The sequence below is a fragment of the Rhopalosiphum padi genome, chromosome 3, assembly GCF_020882245.1.
Source record: "Rhopalosiphum padi isolate XX-2018 chromosome 3, ASM2088224v1, whole genome shotgun sequence".
Lineage (NCBI taxonomy): Eukaryota > Metazoa > Arthropoda > Insecta > Hemiptera > Aphididae > Rhopalosiphum > Rhopalosiphum padi.
Window position 1 is genome coordinate 22,854,843 of NC_083599.1, and position 20,175 is coordinate 22,875,017.

Below are 20,175 nucleotides of genomic sequence, written 5' to 3' on the forward strand. Positions count from 1 at the left end.
TGCTTGTCCGTTTCCTCTAATACTCCTACATGAGGCGGTATATGTATCAAAATCATTAAGGGAAATTTCGAGTCAAATGTCAGATGATGCGGTGGTCAAGGATATAAAAGCCAAAAGGTATTCATGAATTCATGTAAAGAGAAATGCGATATTAATCAATGTAAGTGCAAATAATCTTCTAATATTTTGTGCCCTTCAAAATTTCACGAAAGCATGCCATGCAATAATTGATGATAGGGTTTTAATGGCAATTCTAAAATAATGCTACAAAAAATAATTTATATAACCTATAGAATACACAAAATTAAAACTACTGTACCGTTATGTTTGTATGGTATGCGATCTACATTAACAATCGATATTAGACACCTTAAAAGTTTATGATAAATGCATAACCATACCTGCTTAGTTGGTAGTGGCATGCGGTACACAGCAGGGAACAGTGGAAAGAAATGGAACTTTAAAACAGATTACAGAAGACGGATGAATCGATGGTATTGTTTAATAGCCCAGCAAAAAGTGTAACACCAACGATACGACGACGCTCAACTATAAGGAAGACAAACCAAGGTAGGTAAGTAGCCACCGGTGTGTAATTCTGAGGCACACGAGGAATTTTTTAGTAGAAAGCTATCAAAGCGTAAGAATCCACGTTGAATACGCTAAAACTGTCTTTATAACAACACCTTACTCCAAAATAGGATGCACAGTATTTTTAACAATAATTCTAGCCAAAAGCCTTTCACCAAACGCTTGATTAGACCAAAAGAATCTTACAACACACGTACTCAATGTGAGCACTCGGATTAAGCTAAAACCAAGATCCATAAGTCCATAACACAGTCAACAACACGGGAAACAGCAGTGCCATTAAGAGAGTATTGGGACATAAATGTATAGCGGAATCTAGCGAATGTCATAATTTTATTATTTTACAATTATAAGGACAAATGCAAATTATTTTCGCGCAAAATGAAACTTAATAAGATTAAAAGATAAACTGAAACAAACAGTGGCGTATTTACGGAGGGGGGAGGGTCCAGGGGTACTAACCCCCCCAGAATCTCTAAAAAAAAAAAAAAAACTAAAAATTCTTACATATTTGCAAACCCCGATTTATGTAGGCACGCGCGGACGATGCAATTTTTCCCGTGAATAAAATATTTATATAAAATATAGCTTAAAATTAGCCAACGGACGCGGTCGAACGCTCAAAAACCCACCGCCGAGCGTAACTAAACTTTTCCTTGTATTGTATGTATTACCACTTTAAAAAATACCCGTATTAGATAAACATCAATAATTGTAAAAAAAAAGACGTTTGGATTTTGTACTTTAAAATATAATAAAACAACTATTTTTTATTCTTATAATCTATTAAAAACTATTTATTTATATCAGTACCTATTTATATTATGTCGAATTTATTAGACACCCCCCCCCCCCAGAAAAAAATTGAAAATACGCCACTGGAAACAAATATAACATTTATCCATATGATTAGCTTATCATATATATCTAGAATTTTTTGCAAGTAAAATTTTTGGAAATTTTATTTTTTAAATGTTGTAAAATAGTTAATACTGTGTGAAAAGTATCTAACTACCTATCAATTTAATTTATACCTATTATCTGGTATTCTGGTACACCGGCGTTATTTCAGAAATTATCAAATAAAACTTAACATTTCAAGCCTTTCTAATTATTAAGGACATAGGTGTATTTTAACTTTCATGTTAATAATATAACCACATTTATAAAACTATCCAAACAATTCAAATGTTTATTGTACACATGAACTCTGCTGATTACATTATTTAAATTGTAATACAATTATCGCAATGTATAATACTCATATAACCATCTACAATCTCACTTTTGAAATATTATTAAATTCCAAAGTCAATATTTATATAATATTCTCCACCTATCCTGTTGTAATGAATTTGCATATTTTATTGTTTTGAAGAAATTACTACGAACTAGACAATATAGCTACTAAAATCAACAAATACAACAACTATAACATTAAATTTAAACATTCACGATAATATTCAATTATATGTTTTAATATTTTCTGGTGAGTAATAATATTATGTGAATAAATTATTATGTTTTGTTATTGTATTTATTATGGACTATGGTCGATCAATTTAAATATTATCAATATTTCATTACTAAAAATATTTATTATAAAAGAACTTTTAATTTCAGTTATAGTAACAAACTTTATCGAAATGACGACTACATTTCACATAACCTTAAGACCTATTTTAATTTTATCTAAGTCTATTGGTTTAATTGATATTACATATACAGTTGAACCATCTGGATTGTTGGCTCATAATAAAAACTCTGCATTTCATGCAGTACTAGAAATAACTCGAATGATTGTGTTGTTGATATGCACTTTTTTATATTTTCATCAATTTGATCCAGAAGTTCATATACTTCAAATTATAAATACTATAAAATTTTGGATTATCATTATCGCAGCCAGACTATCAACAAAACGGATAATCAAGTATATATTAACTATATCATAAATGATCAGTCTTGTAAAAGATACTTTTAAAATTGTATTTAGATACATGTACTCAAAAACTTTACAAGACTGTAAATAAGTTACTTAAGGACGTAATATTTGTTTGTTTGATTTGATTTTACATATTTAATAAAATTTGGAGTACCTAAAATACATGCCATAGAGAAATCACTATATACAGCAACAACAGAAATGTGTATAATATGTTTGTTCAATTGTTCCACATGCCCCATAATAACAAAACTCTAAAATATTTAACTAAAATTAAACCATATAAAAAATTGAAGTAAATTAATAATAATTTTAATAACCTTAATCTATTTAAAATGTTTACTTTTGAATTATAACAACAAATAAAAATCAATGATGTCAAAATGCTGTTTTATACCTAATTATTACCCATTCATATATTTCCAAATTGTTAATTTAGTTTTTTTCATCAAAACCATCTTCTAATTTAAAGATTGAAAGATTTATCTATATTATATGCAGTACTGGGTTAACAAATATGCCACCTACGGGCAGATTTTAAAATTCCACCCTTTACAACCCTTCTACTCTACCCATCATAAAAATATTAATCTTATTAAAAAAAACACTATTAAAATTGTTATACGATATTTAAAAAATATATACCTATATAAGACATAAGATAGTTGGATAGAATAAAAGTTACTGCGTAATATGTCAAATAATTTTGATTTATCCTTTATATAAAATAATAAACAATAAAGAAAAAATGTTTGAAATATAAAATCTTAATTTCGAGTACTTACTATAATCCGTTCAAAATATAAAATTTAAATCTTACGAAATTTAATTTCTCAATATTACAATAATAATACCAGTTATATACTAATAAACTTCCATTGTAATTAATAGATAAATGTGATATATTTATATATTTATATATTTTTACATAAACACACTTTTCATTTGCCAATTTAGTGACAAAGTTTTTTGTGCACTTAGTTAAATCAAAACTTTTCTGTGATAATAGCGGTATTCAAATTAAATATGTATTAAGAGAAATATTATCACATATTCACATGGTAACTAATAACATTGATACGTTTTTATTATTGTTGTTTTCAGATTTATTAATGGTATTATCGAGTTTGATCGGAAAATCAAACCACTTGCAACGAATTTACTGACCACGAAGCGTTCGTGGAGTAAAAAACAATGGAATATGATTTTTATATCAATATTCGTATACTTTATTGGATTTAAATTCTTCTTTATTTATATGAGGTTTCTAAAAATACACAACATTGTATCGTTGTTGCATTATGCATTGTTCAGTATACCATATGTTATGGATTATGTAGTTACGATCACTTCGTGTTTCTTTCTTCAAAACACGTTCGTCAGATTCCAGACGTTAAACGATGTTTGGAATTGTCTTCCTGCCGGCTTAGCGATCGTGCCTGGCCATTGGACACACGACCAAATAGTGGACGTCATGGAAAACACGCGGCTGTTACACTCCGAACTATGCGAGCTGTTAAAAGCGTTTACTCTTGGTTACGGCCCAATGCTTTTGGGTTTCTTCTCGTCCAGCTTTATTAATATGCTTCTCTGTGTTTATTTTATTGTTATCAATAATGAAGGGTCCACTAGCTCACATCCGACAGAAGGTTTCTGGGAAAAAATATTACCACTGATGGTTCACGTACAAATTGTCACGTTTTTGCTGTCAGTTATCGTTTTTGTTTCATTCATAAACGATAAGGTAGGTGGTAATCAATATGTTATTCAACCCTGTCACCGTCATATTATTCTCGTCAATTAAACCTTAATTTATTCATTTTCTGATTTTTAACATTAAACTTTTCCTAATAAATCATATTTTTAAATAGGTACTTATTTTCTATAATATATTATATTATTGCTAGGTAGTTTTTTTCTCCAAAGAATACGTTTAACACTCATTTCTTAAATTCTTATGCAGATGATTGTATTCAAAAATTTAATGGCATACCTATTATTGAACTACTACTAATTATTTTAGTGATCTTTAAGTGCCTAGTATGGATACTATAAATTTATTAATTACATAAAGGGACAAGCGTATATTATGTACTAAAAATTAAAGCAATATTTATTATTGTATTAACATTAGGTACGTCATTGTATTTAAATGAACCTTCGAAAAATGCAAACTCAAAATACCTATCGTATTATATTTAATGTAAATTATTTTGCAAATATCTTACTATAAAACACATACCTACGAATATAACTGTGAATAGTTATTTAAATTTAGATGCATTACATCTTCAATAAAACATTTAGGTACTGTTACGAAATGTGACCGTCTTGAAAATAAATAATTACAATAAAATTCTATTCTATTCTCATTATAAAAATTTTATTAGAATCGTGTAGTTCATAAGAATTTGATTCCCTATATTTTTATTGTTTTCTTTAATTATCTTATTCCGTAAAATATATAAATAAATACAAAACTATGGATTCAAATAAATTAACTTTCGGTCGTGTTATTAAATTATTTAAACATAAAGATAAATATTATATATCTAAACTGTACTGAGGTAAATTCCATAAAAAATACGTTTTATCAAATTATTTTTACAGCGATTGAAGATTATATCATACCTACGGTTATATCAAATTTCCAATTTACACTTGGACATTAAACGACAAGTAATGAATATATATATATTTTGTATTTTATATAATTAGTTTATATTTTTACTGTAGAAATCTACTATTTTTTTTTTATTTCGTCATTACCTATTAGTGTTTTATTATTCAGATAAAAATGTTTATGAATCAAATATCAGCTTGCGATTCGGACCAAATTTCAGCATTTGGATTTTTTTATATCAATTTGAATCTTGTTACATCAGTAAGTACCTACTCGTTTTTCATCTATTATATTAAAAATTTTATATTTATATTTATCGATATATTGTTTGATTTATCATTGTATGTTTAATCAACTAGATTTTAATCGTTTTATTTTCACGGCATATTTTCAATAACAATATATTTTTTCCTACATTAATATGTCTTCGAATGCCGGTTGAAAATCTTAAGATTCTAATATTGTTATACGCTACTATGCCTGACAATTCAACAATTATTTTATTTTGTATTTGTTTCGCGTGTTTTGATCAGTTAACGTAAATTAGTTTTTCTTTTACAGATTCTTGTATTATTGATTAGTGGAATAATTACTTTGATACAGATGAAAAATCACCCAGTTATATTAAAATTTAACAATGACACTATAAACTTCTTGGGAAAGTTATAAATTAAAAAATCCAATAATTTAAGTAAATATTAAAATTTATTTATAAATTAGTTTATTTTCTCAACATTTATTGACATTTTTAATTATAACCAAGTTACAAAATTGTGCAATATTATATTATCAACTCGATATATACTGTTATAAAATGTGTATATTATAATAATTTAAGTGGGAGAAACATTATAAATACAATAAATTCCCGTTACAACATATACCAATACAACGAAAAATCCCGTTATAACGAAAGTCATAGAAGTTCCCTGCCGAAAAGCAGGGCTTATAAAGAGCTTATTCGAATTTTCGTTACAACGAAATTTCCGTTATAACAAAAAAAAATCGGTCCCTTGGAGTTTGTTGTAACGGAATTTTACTGTATTATATTATAATCAATGAAAACCTTGATTTGTACGAGAAGTTACTAAATTTATGTAATTTTTTTGCAATCAATTAGCAAAAATGTTCAACATAATTAAACGAATATTATATTAAAATTTAAAATTCGATAGTTGTATATCCTTCTTTTTTCTTGACGACAGTACGACACTATTTATATAATTATATTATAGCGACACCTTTTTATGTGGTTCAACATCGCAGCGTGGATACATATGATATAACGATAAAAAAAAATCATGTTTGTTGTGCTTCAGCTGTCACTATCTATATTGTAAAATTGTCTCGTGGTGAGTGGAGTCACTAACCGGCAACCACACGTTTGTTTGGCACACAACTAATAATAAGTTTTTGTATAATATGTAAAAAGTAGTCAACAAAATAATTCTATAAAATGAATTCATTAATAATAAATCGAATTTATGTACCACTTATTTTAATCTAATTTGTATCCGCCAAGCTTATTATAGTTATTACCATATCATCGCTCCTTGGCTCCTCCATACACGTATGATACATAATATTATACTTATAGTATTATACTATATCATACCTAATATCTATTATCGCATATAATAAGCTGCTGCCAGAAAAGCCATGGCCAATTTAAAGACATCTGGTCTAGGAGTAAAAGAACAAAGATACCAAACATTACAGCATTTTCAGATGTAGCCGATGTAGGTACCTAACCCGTTGAGTCCTCGGCACCTTCACATCTCACACTATTGTACTCTTTATAAAACTTATTTATGTTAAACAAAATAAACTACTATTTCAAGTTTAATTGATCTAAATAATTATTTTAATCCATGGCAATACGCCTGCTAGGTACACTTAATATCTCCGTCTGTATGTATATGTTACGATCCAATAAGTGGATACATCAGTCATTGTAATACCAATGCCCGGACTTTGTATACCAATGTCTAAGATGTTTATACAAAGTAAATAATACATAGGTATGTTTAGTATGTAGTTCTCATATAAACTAGTCACTGTATACAATTTTGTAATAAACAATGCTAATACTGGTGTGACTTAAAAACCCTATATTAACTTAAACTTTAAACTATAAAGATAAAATTTCCAGTGTCTTTTAGACATAATTTATTCAACTTGGAAATTATTACTTTATATACTTATTCTAAATTATCTTTCTATTTTTTTTCATACCTATACATTTTTATATATTAATAAAATATTTTAGATTCTGAATCAAGTGATGAATGTATTGATTTTACAATGATGTGTTTTTTTTTTATTTTATTTTTTTGTGTGTCATCACGTTTTGGAGTAGTAATAGTGCTTTGATTTTTTTTATTTCAGCCCCTTATTGAAAAGGAAAATGAATCTAATTGGTATTCCGGGGTCAAAAGTAAACAATGGCCAGTAGCTTTCAAATGTTTCAGGAAAAACCCTTAAAAAGTAACTGAAAAACAGATATTTTTACGCATAACCAATTTTCGACAAAATCAATTTTTTTAATTTACTGTAACTCAAAATCTAATCATTATAAATACTTAAAATTTACCTTCATAAAGTTAGCAGCACAAGTGCACAACTATGGCAGACACCTAATTAAATACATCCAACAAATTTATTGGTAACTTGTTGGACATTGTTGGATTACTCCCAGACTTTGTTGGACTTTCATTTTAACGTTAGAGCTTTAGACACTTTTGTGCTGCCAACTATACTCTAACAGCACGAATTTATGTCAGCCAAATGTCACCCCTATAAAAAATTTCGAGCTTGATTTTTTAAAAGTTGTGCTATATACAGAGATTAGACTTAATAAGGATACAATTTTTTTTTTTACTGTCACTCAACAATTTTTTATAATTTTAAATTATCAATACTTAAATGTTTTACTTATTCATTGTTTTAGTTATCAATAACATAATAAAAGCTTAAAAATTTGTAATAATAATTCAATTTCAACATAAGTAGCATTTTGTTTTTTTTAATGTAAAATGAATAATAATAGAGTTGATTAAATAACTTAAAGTTATACAATTAAAAATATGAAAATTATAATGATATAATATGATTAAATCAACTGACTAGGTAAAGTATAAAAAAAAGTTTTAATATAACTTAATTTAAAATTTAAAAAAATTGGTCTGAAAGTAAAAAAAAAATTGTATCCTTATTAAGTCTAATCTCTGTATATAGCATAAGTTTTAAAAAATCAAGCTCAACATTTTTTTATAGCGATGAAATTTGGATGACATAAAGTCGTTTGTTGGCAGTGAAACTTTGTAAATGCTCTACCGGTGATAATAATGGCCAACAAATTTTTGGAGTGTTCCAACAAAGTCCAACAAATTTAGCTTGACATTTTGATAGGGGTGAAAGTTGGCTGACATATAGTCGTGCTGTTGGAGTATAGTTGATAGCATAAAAGTGTCTAAAGTTCTAACTTTAAAATGAAAGTTCAACAAAGTCTGGGAGTAATCCATCAATGTCCAACAAGTTTGTTGGATGTATTTCATAGGTTTCTGCCATAGTTGTGCTGCTAACTTTATAGAGGTTAAAATTTTCACCAAATGTTTATATTAGCGTTATCTATTTACGATTAAATTTTCAAAATATTTTGAATTTTTTTCAGTCATATTTATTGACAATTGAAATTTTTGATTTTTCTAAATTTCTTTTCTTGGAATGCCGATAAAAAAATTTGGCTTTTCAAAAAATCTTTAAAATTGAATATATGGTTTATTACTTGAAGTTTAAAATTCATAAAAATTTTGTGGTTTATATCTAAGGTTAAAAACCCAACACAAGGTTCTTCATAAATTTTTCTTCAAATAACTGTAAAAAAAAAACTCCAAAATCAATAAAGAAAAAATTTTATAAGCGTATGAAATTTAATTTTTTACGAAATCGAGTAAAATAATGATGTATTAATATAGGTAATCTATATTATAATATATCCTATTGACAAATCATCTCCGTACAGAATCGTTAGGTTAGGTTAGGTTTACATTACATAATTACATTATATTTTTAAAATAAATTAAAATAGTTTTAGTGATCAAAAATACCTACTGTGCAGACAATTTTATAATTTCTGTGTACAAAACTGTTATTTATTTATATACATTTTTATTATAATTATCCAACTATATTTTTTCTTTTACTATAACCCTAAAATATGTTTTTTTTTTTATTACCATTATTATTTTGTGCGTGGGTGACGGGTGTGCATAGTATGAAAATATTTTTCTTGTAGAAAAAAATTCTCAAACAATCACCATGAGCCATGGTTTCTAATTGCAAATTTTATGTTAGAATTGACCTAAATTTTACTTTGGGGGACAAAAAGAAATTCACGGTACTTTTCAAAATAATTGGGATTGAAAAAAAAATATACATAGATATATTGTATTATTATTAAAATAATTGTATGGTGACCTAATAATAGAAATTTAGGTGCTGATCTATTCCAATTATCCTAATAAAAAATTTCTTAACTTGCCTAGAACTTAAAATATAGTTAAAAGCTCATAAGAAATTACAAATAATTAAGTTTAAATTTGATAATAGATAAAATCTCTAATTACAAAATTGGAACAGCTTAACTCAAATGTGCTACCCATACTGTTAATCTGAAAGACGCAGACAGCATAAAAATACAAATGAGTATGGCATAATTTTAAGAAATAATACGGTATATATATTATTAAATAAAATATATTAATTTTAATAAATAAAACTTTAAAAATATATGTGTAATGTACTGAAATAATTGATCATTGATAATAAATCAATACAATTATAAAATACATTTTACATAAAAACCAGACAAATAACAAATATTTAAAGTATATAAACAAAGATAACATCAGTATAATATATAGTATACATAAGAAAGTATGTTGTTAAATTATCTTAAAATAATTAAATCAAATTTTTAATTTTGAAAATATTGAATATTGATTAAATTCTTTATTCTTGATAGTTAAAAAAAATCTTGAGCAAAATGGCCGTATAGTAAATATATGTTAAGTACAAAATTAAATCAATTATTTTAATTACAATTGTAAAGTTGTCAAGGATATAATATTAGGTATACATTTTATCTTTAATAAAAAATATAATCAATTAAAATTATCTAAAAATTATCAACTTCAAAAACATTTTGAAGACCTTTAAAATGGTTTATATTCTATCTCATATTCTATCTTTATTCACTAGGCTACAGATAGTTGACAATTATGCCTAGGATACAACTGCATGACACATTGGACAGTAATCCTAAAACAGAAAATAAAGTAAAATTATAAAAAACAACAAAAATTAAATTATTTACAATTTAGTTAATTACAACATTTTTGTATAAATTGAATTGGTAATTTATAGAATAGACTTTGTATTACTGTAATAGGCAGCTTTTGTTAACTAGTTACTTAAATAAAAATTATTAAGTTAAATTATTAAAATAATTTTAAAAATATTTACTCAAAATTGTTATTTAAATGATTTTTAAAAAAAGTACTCAAACATAAAATTTTAATATTTTCTAAAGTACCTGTATTTAAAATCAAATACCAACTAATAATTACTGTTAAGAGGACGTAGTACCCACATGTGTTGTCTTCGTCTTACACACATACAACATAGCAAATTTTTGTTCACCAGTTTCAATATTGTGCTGTTAGTTTTGATATTAGTGTTATTTTTAAGTAAATTATGATCATTTTAAAATATGCAGTTTCAAAAAGATCGTAACTTATTTAAGAATAATAATATCAATAAAAGACTTCCGTGGGGCTCTGGATAATAATCTTACCTTTAAATTTTATAATAGGTCAGTTCACACTAATATCAAAACTAACAGCACAATATTGAAACTGGTAAACAAAAATTTGCTATGTTGTACTTGTACATGTGTAAGACAGAGACAACACATGCGGGTACTACATCCTCTTAATATATTATTTTTAAATAATCTTATATATTAAATTACATTACATTTTTTCTGTAGTATTTGCCATATTTGAGTATTAACTTAAAACTAACTTTATTGATTTATTTTATATTATTAATTATAATAAAAATATATTAAATAATTATTTACCTGTAAATAGAGCCATTTACGCAGACATGTACCGTGGTAAAAATGATTGCAATTAGTAATTTTTGCAGAAACCATTTTTTGAAAACATATGGGACAATTATCATTAATTTCTAATGATTGTTCATTAGTTGCATCTGCTAATGATTCAATTTTAAGCATAGCTAGACGACGTCTAATGAATATTTTCCATCCATCCCTAATGCCACACCATATGATTAAATATGCATCTAAGCACATCAAGGGTGTATGGATTACACTATCAGATACAAAAGCTGTATTATAAACACCATTTAGAAAAATACAGACTCCAAAACAAAAATTCACCTAAAATAAAAATTTTAATCTTAACTATGAAAAAATTTAAAGAAATTCTAAAATTACCACACTGCCCAATGATTTAATATAGAACACATAATCATCCAATTTCTCATCAAATAATATATAATTTTCATTAATTATATTTAATGAATAGATAGCTAATGTTACCAATACTTTTATAATAATTTGAATGTTTAAGGAAGAAAATGCAAGTAGCCAATTGTTCAATAAATTGTAAGACCACAAGTATGCCAATATATTATATGATAACACTAAAAGAAATCCGCAAACTAAAAGAGGTCTTAAATGCCTAAAAAAATTAAACAAAATTAATTTTTAAATATCATTGGTAATAATTAATATAATACCTATTAAGTGAGGAATTTTGAGAAATACTCAAAGATAATAATAATGGATTAACTAAACCATGGACGTAAATTAATAGGATACCACAAGTTAAACAAAAATTTCGATAGAGTTGTATAAAACGCTCTTCTGGCTCTGTGACTGTTAGTCCAGTTTGTATAGCTAGTAAATAAAATAATACTGCCAACACATTTTCAATATTAATCTGTTCCACATCTTCAGTCAACAGTATCTAAATAAATAAACTATTAAAAATATTTTAATATTCAAACCCATTTTAGAATCTTAGTTATCTTACCCATCGAATGAATACTCCTAGATATTGGAAAAAGTATGATACAAAACTTGTCATTCCTAAAACTGCAGTAAATGTATTACAACCTTTAATCAACAAATATTTTATAACTTTAAACAAGGTTTCATTTTTTATTTCCTTCTGAGTTAACAAGTATGCCATTTGTTCCAATACTCGCATAGCCCAAAATATTCGTAAAACACTTGGGATTTTGAGACGAGACCATTCAATTATAATAAGGTTATTTATTTCATAAGTACTGGAACAAAATACTTAATTTATCAAATAGTCTGCATGGAATATGTTAAGATTATAGTTATTATAGGCATATATGATTATAAAACTATGTATAAAATGATCTTACTTAATGGTCAATCGGATATGATTATATCCATGGCAAAATAAATCTATTATTGTAAATATATTTAGCAATAATGTTTTTAGCATGACAAACAATGGCAACAATGTTAATAACACAGATACTGTATTTAAAAATTCATGCGAACCAGGTATTAATGCTATTATAGTAGGCATAATAAAACCTACATTAAAAACCTGAAAAATTAAAAATATTATTTCTATTCAAAATAGAAGTTAATTTAAATGGATATTTACTTTATGGTTGGAATGATTAGTGGTACAAACTTGTAAAAAGTCAAATACTTGTGATAGAAAAATCTGTAGTATTACATTAAAGAATAACAAGTATAGGACATTTACTATTTGTAATTGTTTAAAATGATGTATAATTATATCTACATCCGATGTTACAGCTCCGTTTATCATAATTGTTATAAAGTTTTCATATTTCTCCGATAAAACATTTAGTGTTTCTGTATTTGCCCAATAAGATAAAAGTACAACACAAACAGAAACTGAATGTAAGTATACTAGGTACAAGTACCGAGTAGGTAGAGCCAATAAACATAATGATGAACCAAATACTAATAAAATAATACTAAATTAATGGATGTTTTTATTATATTTTTAAATGAAAATATATTACACTTACTTAAACAAGATACTATTATTTTGATGAAGAATAGAAATATGAGGTTGTAGTATTGTGTAAAGTCACCATTCTTGGAGGTATTATTCAAATTAATTATTATAACATCAAGATTTTCAAACCCGAAACTAATTTTGAATATTTGGTCCATAATAAATAAAGCTGGGACTCTCAAAAAATCACAGAGTCTCATGATGGCAGTTGTATTAAATATTTAATTAAATATCACAGAGTAATAAAACCTGAAAGTAAATACCAGTTTCGAATATTTTGTTAATATTGACATATTAAATCGTACAAAATAATATGATAATACATACTTTAAGGTCACTAAGAAATCGACATTCAACAACCACAGGTGCAACTAACAATGACGAGTAGTTATTAAATAGAAATAATTGTTCTCACTCGCACAGAAGCTTCTGGGCGATAAATAAACTAATACTAAACACAGATATGTATAGATAGATAAGCGTATACGTAGTTTGTTTCAATCTATGTATTTACACAGAAGTAAAATAGACGCAATGAAGTTGTTATGTATTGTGAGGTTAACAGTGGGATATCAGTTGTGTCGGCTAACAGAGTATTGAATTACAATGTCATTAATTCAATATCAAGATTCAATTCTAACCTCATCACCTTCACAGCTCCGACCTCAAACTGCGGAACTCGAACACATCGAATTATCGAACATAAAACGGCAGTCACCTACGGCCTATAGTGCCTACTGCCTATACAGCTGAACGATTCAAAACCGTTGTAAATTTATAAACTCAAATCAGTCGGTGCTATCTTCGTCGTGATGATAACGGCGGTTACTGCGCACTGGTCTTTACCACGGGTTAACATATTGTGTTAACCGCGGTTTTCGTACTTACCATAGAATTATTATTCTATTTGGTACCTACTAACCTATAATATGCTAATATTATGATGATAATATGATATTATATATTAACAAAACAAATTAGGTACATTATGAAATTTCTATTAAAATTAAATGAAAATGTGTTACTTGCACAGTGTAATCATCAAATTAGGTAGGTAGGTAGGTACTACTCGATTGATACGGATACATTGTCTAAGGCAGTGTTTCCCAACTGGTGTTTCCCTAAGGGTTTCATCAGTCGGTGCCAAGAGTTCCGTGAGATATTTGGGAAAATATAAATTAATTAATAATATTTTTGATTTGAATTATAATTTGAACATGGAAAAGCCCCAAAAATTATATGGGGGTTCCACAAAACGTTCAAGCTCCTGCAAAGAGGTCCAGCGAGTAAAAGAAGTTGGGAAACACTGGTCTAAGGACTATAAACAATTAAAATTTGCAAGTCAGCCCCAGTTTACGTATCATATACATGGCCAATACAACAATCTGATAGCGTTCCGTTACAATTTTGTTTACTTTTATTTAAATGTTAGTATGTATTAATCGTTTTTACATGTTTTTATCGAAACTTTCATAGTGCGAGTGAGAACTATCGTTTCTCTCTCAATTGTGTATGTTAATAAGCGTAAGTATGCCCAATGAAAATGGAAAATGCTGTATCCATTTACCCATTGGCCCATTACCTGCAATGTTTAATATCAATAAAATTATTAGCTGTTATTTTTCTGGTCACAATAGTTATTATGTACTATAATTCATGATATAATTGTCTATACCTATCTTATAGTTACAGGCATACTCCGAGTATAATCTGTATCAGCTACTATAGGCACCTTAAATCATCGTAATTATAATCTAAGATACGTAGGTAGGTACCACGATTTAAGACAGTATCTTATAGTAGGTACTACATTTTTAGCAAAAATACAATCTTTCGGGAAACTCTTATGATAAAAATAAAAATTAGGTACTTTGACAAATATGACCTTTTAAAAATTGTTAGTCATTATTTAGATTATTACCATGACAAAATACATGTATTTTACAACACTGCATTCCTCAGTCTTAACCGATGTGGCGATGTTGCCTATGTCGATTCTACAATAATTACATACCTATTATGTGTTTATGTCATTTATTTATATGGTATTTATCTCGGCTATTCGCCGTCATCACCCTATGACCTATCTTTTTCTTTCTCTCTTCCGATTATAAAAACTATCAACCATTACTCGTTAATATCATCTGTTACTGATATAAATTATATCATGATCATGGCATTCGAAAAGTCACAATATTATATTAATATGTATTAGTCATAATTTGTTCAATTGTCAAAATGTGTTCTCTTTAGAACTTTTCTTCGTTTTGCGACTATAATAATTTTTACAGTACCCAAGTAAGTCATATACGCGTATTTATTTTAACGCTGGCGCTATGTATTTTTGAAAACTCGTCGTTTCCGTCGACTGGTATCATGAACGGCGTTATACGACCCACCATAGGTATCTCCATCATCCAAAGGCCATGGTCGTTAGGGCGGCAAGCAATAGTAGGCATATTTGTCATTTGCGTACCTAGTGTCAATACTCTATAAACTGAATGGGGTGTTTGTCATATGGGGACACCCCTTGGACAGATGCCCTTACATCGTAAGTTCGGATTATTTTTGAGGTTAGGCTTCGAGTATATATGTTTTGCTGGTATGACCGCTATTAACAATTTGTCGTGTGAAAAGATCTCAATGGCCAGAGCATCGAGAGAATAATTGCAGCATTGTCGTTATTTAACTTTTGGTGAAGTGTATTTGTAGCTTTATAGTGTTAATTGTATGCTGTGTTTAGATTGCTTATGCATTTATATGATTTGTCTTCAAAGTAATCTACATAGACATTGCAACAGGTTAGGTTATAATCATTTAAATTAATAGGTAATTTTAATATTGTGTTTGGAGTATAACCTAAACTTAACAAACTTTTATCACAAAATAGGTACTCTACGTTATTAATCAGACAAGTACAACACTATTTAGGTACTAGAAAACGTTAGATTTATTACATTAATATTAGACAATGTATCTTTGTTTATGATTTTTCACTACTTTGGTTATATACCTACTTTTTACTTTTATTGTATATATCAAAATTTAGCACTCGGCTGTAGATCATTTCATTTGCTTATTATTACCATTTTAGTGAGTATTAATAATTGATACAATTATTTTCAAATATTTATAAATTATATATTATTATTATATATATATATTTTAGTTTTAAATTAAAATCATCTAAAATAGATATAGGTACGTTAGAAAATACTTATTATGAAATAATTTGTGTTTAATACTAAATTATAAAATATATGGGAAATTACTAAATTAAAATTAAAAATTATTATTTACCTCAATATTAAAATTGATATTACTGTCCAATTTTAATTCTGTTTTTTAAACAATTTTTTATAAAAATTTAATTTAAAATGTTAAAACATAGTATAAGTTCTTTAATACTTAAAAAATTCTTATTTATGTTACTGCGATAAGGCGTTATGATTACTATTCATAATAATTTTTTTTAAATAAGTTATTTGACAGTTAGCTTATCACTAATAACTTGGTATCTTGGTTTGTACAAGCAATGATACAGTTTTTAATAAAACTAATTTATTTTCATTTTATTTATTTTAATAATTTAAAGTTGTATTTACTCTAAATTTACCAAATATTTATAGTATTTATGAATTTTGACTATTGTCTACTGGTAATAAGTATAGATATTTAGGTACCTCATAGACCAAGTTATTGGTTAATGATTATCTATTTACCTATTATTACTTTATTAGTTATCTCTGAACTGGCTTATAGTAAGAGATTATCATTATTATACAGTATGTTCACGCTAAGAGGTACCACTAAATATTTCAGATGGATGATCTTATATATAGATGATTTTTTTTTTTTTTTATTTATTTAAAAAATCAAATTAAAATACAATTTACAATACAATACATTTTGACTAATTTACCCCAGTAAGCATAGCTTGTGGTGGGTCAAATGAGTTGTTTATAAACTGAAAATAAATATATAAAAAAGAGAACAAAATAGATAAAATAAGATAAAGTAAAAAGAAAAAAATTAACATATAATTTTAATTATTACAAGATTAATTTTCTATAAGTAAAGCAATGACTAAAAGTCTACAAATTAAGATTTTCTATTAAGTAGTTAAATATAATTTTGTTATTACATAAATAACCTAGTTTTCTTCCAATGTTATGAAAAACATATTTTTTTTAGATGTAAAGGCATAGAATTAAACATAAACATTCAAATCTTTTTTAGTGTAAGATACGTTAATGTTATGTACTCTTATTTCACAAGTATTAATAATTTCTTTGTTTTCTAATTTTTTAAACTCATGTAATATGTCAAATTGCTTGTACAGAAACCTGTCAGGAAGTACATTAAGTCTTATATAATATTTTTTGGAGGATCCTATTAAATTTTTTTATTTAAACAAATTCTTACCATTATATTTTGCCAATTTTATAATTAGAAAAAAACTTTTTATGTAAAAATTGTCTAGAAAAATACCTTATCCGAATCTGTAAAAAAAAAATTGGTGTTGCAATCTCATCACCATTTTTATTTCCTGAATTTCTAGCTAATCGCCTTTGGATAAAAATAAAGTAATACCAGGATTTCAACAATGGCCAGTGAAATTATTGTTGATGCTCTCCCGTATATTGATCAAGGGTATGACGATCCAGACATTCTTGAAGTTGTAAGTAGTTTTGATATATCCATATTGTTTTTGTAACTAACACTAATTATCCGCTTCAATTTACTGACAGGCGATTAGTATGGTAGAAGATGAAAAACGTAATTACAGGCCATCGAAAAACTATCTTGAACATTTGCCAGCACTCAATATATCAGTGTTTGAAGTAATTATTTTAATTTCAAGTATTTATTTCTTCATAATTAGTAAATTATTAACTAGTATCACCACGATACCATCATAGAGTATAAAATATGTTAAGAACTATTTAATTTGATATATTTACTAATTTAATTGTCTAATACATCATGTTAAAAATTATAATAATGACATATTGTTATTAATCAATAGACAGAAATAATGCGCGCAGAGTTTAATAGACTTGAGAGGCATCTTCCTGTGAAAATAATGAATATGAAACGCTATGAGCTACTTCCACCACCAGCTGGACAACTTTCAGATATGTCTGCTTGGAATGATTGCTTAGAAAATGCAATGGCTCAACTAAAAAATCAAGCTACAAGGTATTTTATATTATTTTTTTTTAGGTTACAGACTATTTAGGTCCTTTAATAACAATTCTACCAGTCTTCCCAGTTACATATATAATTTAGGTCCCCATACCAACTGAGTCTCAAATCTGCCATGTCTCTTAATCACACTCAACCAATGTGGCTTAAGCTATCCTGATTAATATCCATTAACATTATTGTAAATATTATAATTGAACATTCAAAGAAAACAATAAAAAAACTGTTTTTACACTCTCAGCTACAGAGTTGTCTAATGGGAAAAACTCAACAAAATACGCAATTTAAAAAAAAATAACTACGTTTTGCCCTATGGAAGGAGGTGCATGTAAAGTTTTTGGACTTCCATTGTTTCTACAATAGGCGAAATCTCCGTGGTGTAAATGTGGAGCTGAATTACCATAGAATTGTATTGAATTTTTATTAATTCTCAAATAATCAGTCAGCCCCAAGTACACCTATATTTTTTTTTAATGACAGCACAAAAAGGAGTAGTAAATTACTGCAATGAACTAATTATTTGGTAATTAAATATTTTTATTTTTTACTCATAATGAATTTATCCATAGATACAGTATAACACACTATACGCATTATCTCAATTTTCAATATTTTGTGTCTTTATGTAATTTCTTAAATTGGTTGTTCAATTATACTAGTTATTATATTTACTCATTATTTACTGATTTTACTGTACTCTAAATATGATATCTATTTATGACCTTCTCTTACTAAAGCCTTATTTAAGTAGATTATGTACTAAAAATACTTTTGTCTAACAGAATTACAAACCTAAGACTGATGAAGGATTATAATATAGATGCTTGGAAATCTTATTTAGAAGTTCTAATGACATGTATTACTGCTACGCAGACACAAGTAACTAAGTTGAAGTAAATATACATTTTTAAGACTATAGTTACATGCTTATTACATTTATTAATAATTTGTTTTTTTTTTTAGAAAACTTATTAAAAAAATTAATTTCCAACATTGGAATGTGCAGTTGCAAATAGCTGAACAATTACGAGAATTAAAAGCCAATTGGGTAGGATTGGTGAACAAGTATTATGAAATAGAATTGGCATGTGCTAATTTTGAAAAACAAATAAGAACTTATGAATCAGCCAAACCACAAAGAATGAATACTGCAGATTAAAAAATGTTATTTTACCTTTTTTCATAACTATAAATAACAACATTCTCATTTACTATTTTTTCACAATTGTGTATTTCCGTGTAAAAAAAATGTGCAAAAATAAATCATTTTACCTATATCAAACTTAAAAACTATGTTTAAAAAACACAAGTATTAAAAATGTTTGATAGTTATACTATCATGATAAATTTCACTAGTTACGTATATATTATAATATAATTTGATTTGCTAATCTTAAGTTGTAAGGATACAATAAATACACTATTGTTTAGTAAATATTATTATTTTATGTAGTAGCTACATAAATATTGTAGCTTAATAAATTTCTAGAATTATTCATACCATTAGGTTGTAAAGTATAAGTATTTTGCGGCTTAACGATACCTACTACATTGTACTTAAGTCATACATATCCGAAAGTACTAAAATAAAGCCTAGCAATGCTCATTAATTTCAAGCTGAGAATCTAAAAAAAAAAAATGTATCTTACACAAATAATATAACTGGTTAACTTTATTCAAAA

General features: G+C 26.7%; 3 protein-coding genes across 3 annotated transcripts; 2 read left to right on the forward strand and 1 right to left on the reverse strand.

Annotated features, from left to right (window-relative positions):
* Positions 1–2,237: 2,237 nt before the first annotated feature.
* On the forward strand, positions 2,238–5,828 carry LOC132923726 (uncharacterized). Its single transcript, XM_060987675.1, has 5 exons — positions 2,238–2,524; positions 3,641–4,280; positions 5,147–5,215; positions 5,328–5,420; positions 5,721–5,828. The coding sequence occupies exons 1-5, from the start codon at positions 2,238–2,240 to the stop codon at positions 5,826–5,828; spliced, it is 1,197 nt and encodes a 398-aa protein (XP_060843658.1).
* Positions 5,829–10,214: 4,386 nt separating this feature from the next.
* Positions 10,215–14,023, reverse strand: LOC132926359 (protein TRC8 homolog). The gene is made up of 9 exons (XM_060990710.1): positions 13,613–14,023; positions 13,296–13,534; positions 12,899–13,227; positions 12,648–12,838; positions 12,287–12,542; positions 11,991–12,220; positions 11,686–11,932; positions 11,305–11,628; positions 10,215–10,481 (listed from the first exon to the last, which is right to left on the reverse strand). Exons 2-9 carry the CDS (start codon positions 13,483–13,485, stop codon positions 10,446–10,448), a joined length of 1,803 nt encoding a protein of 600 aa, XP_060846693.1. The 5' UTR covers positions 13,486–13,534; positions 13,613–14,023; the 3' UTR covers positions 10,215–10,445.
* A 608-nt stretch (positions 14,024–14,631) lies between these two features.
* On the forward strand, positions 14,632–19,840 carry LOC132924565 (pre-mRNA-splicing factor SPF27-like). The gene is made up of 6 exons (XM_060988944.1): positions 14,632–14,809; positions 17,847–17,966; positions 18,037–18,129; positions 18,315–18,487; positions 19,276–19,386; positions 19,457–19,840. Exons 2-6 carry the CDS (start codon positions 17,892–17,894, stop codon positions 19,650–19,652), a joined length of 648 nt encoding a protein of 215 aa, XP_060844927.1. The 5' UTR covers positions 14,632–14,809; positions 17,847–17,891; the 3' UTR covers positions 19,653–19,840.
* The last annotated feature ends 335 nt before the right edge of the window (positions 19,841–20,175 follow it).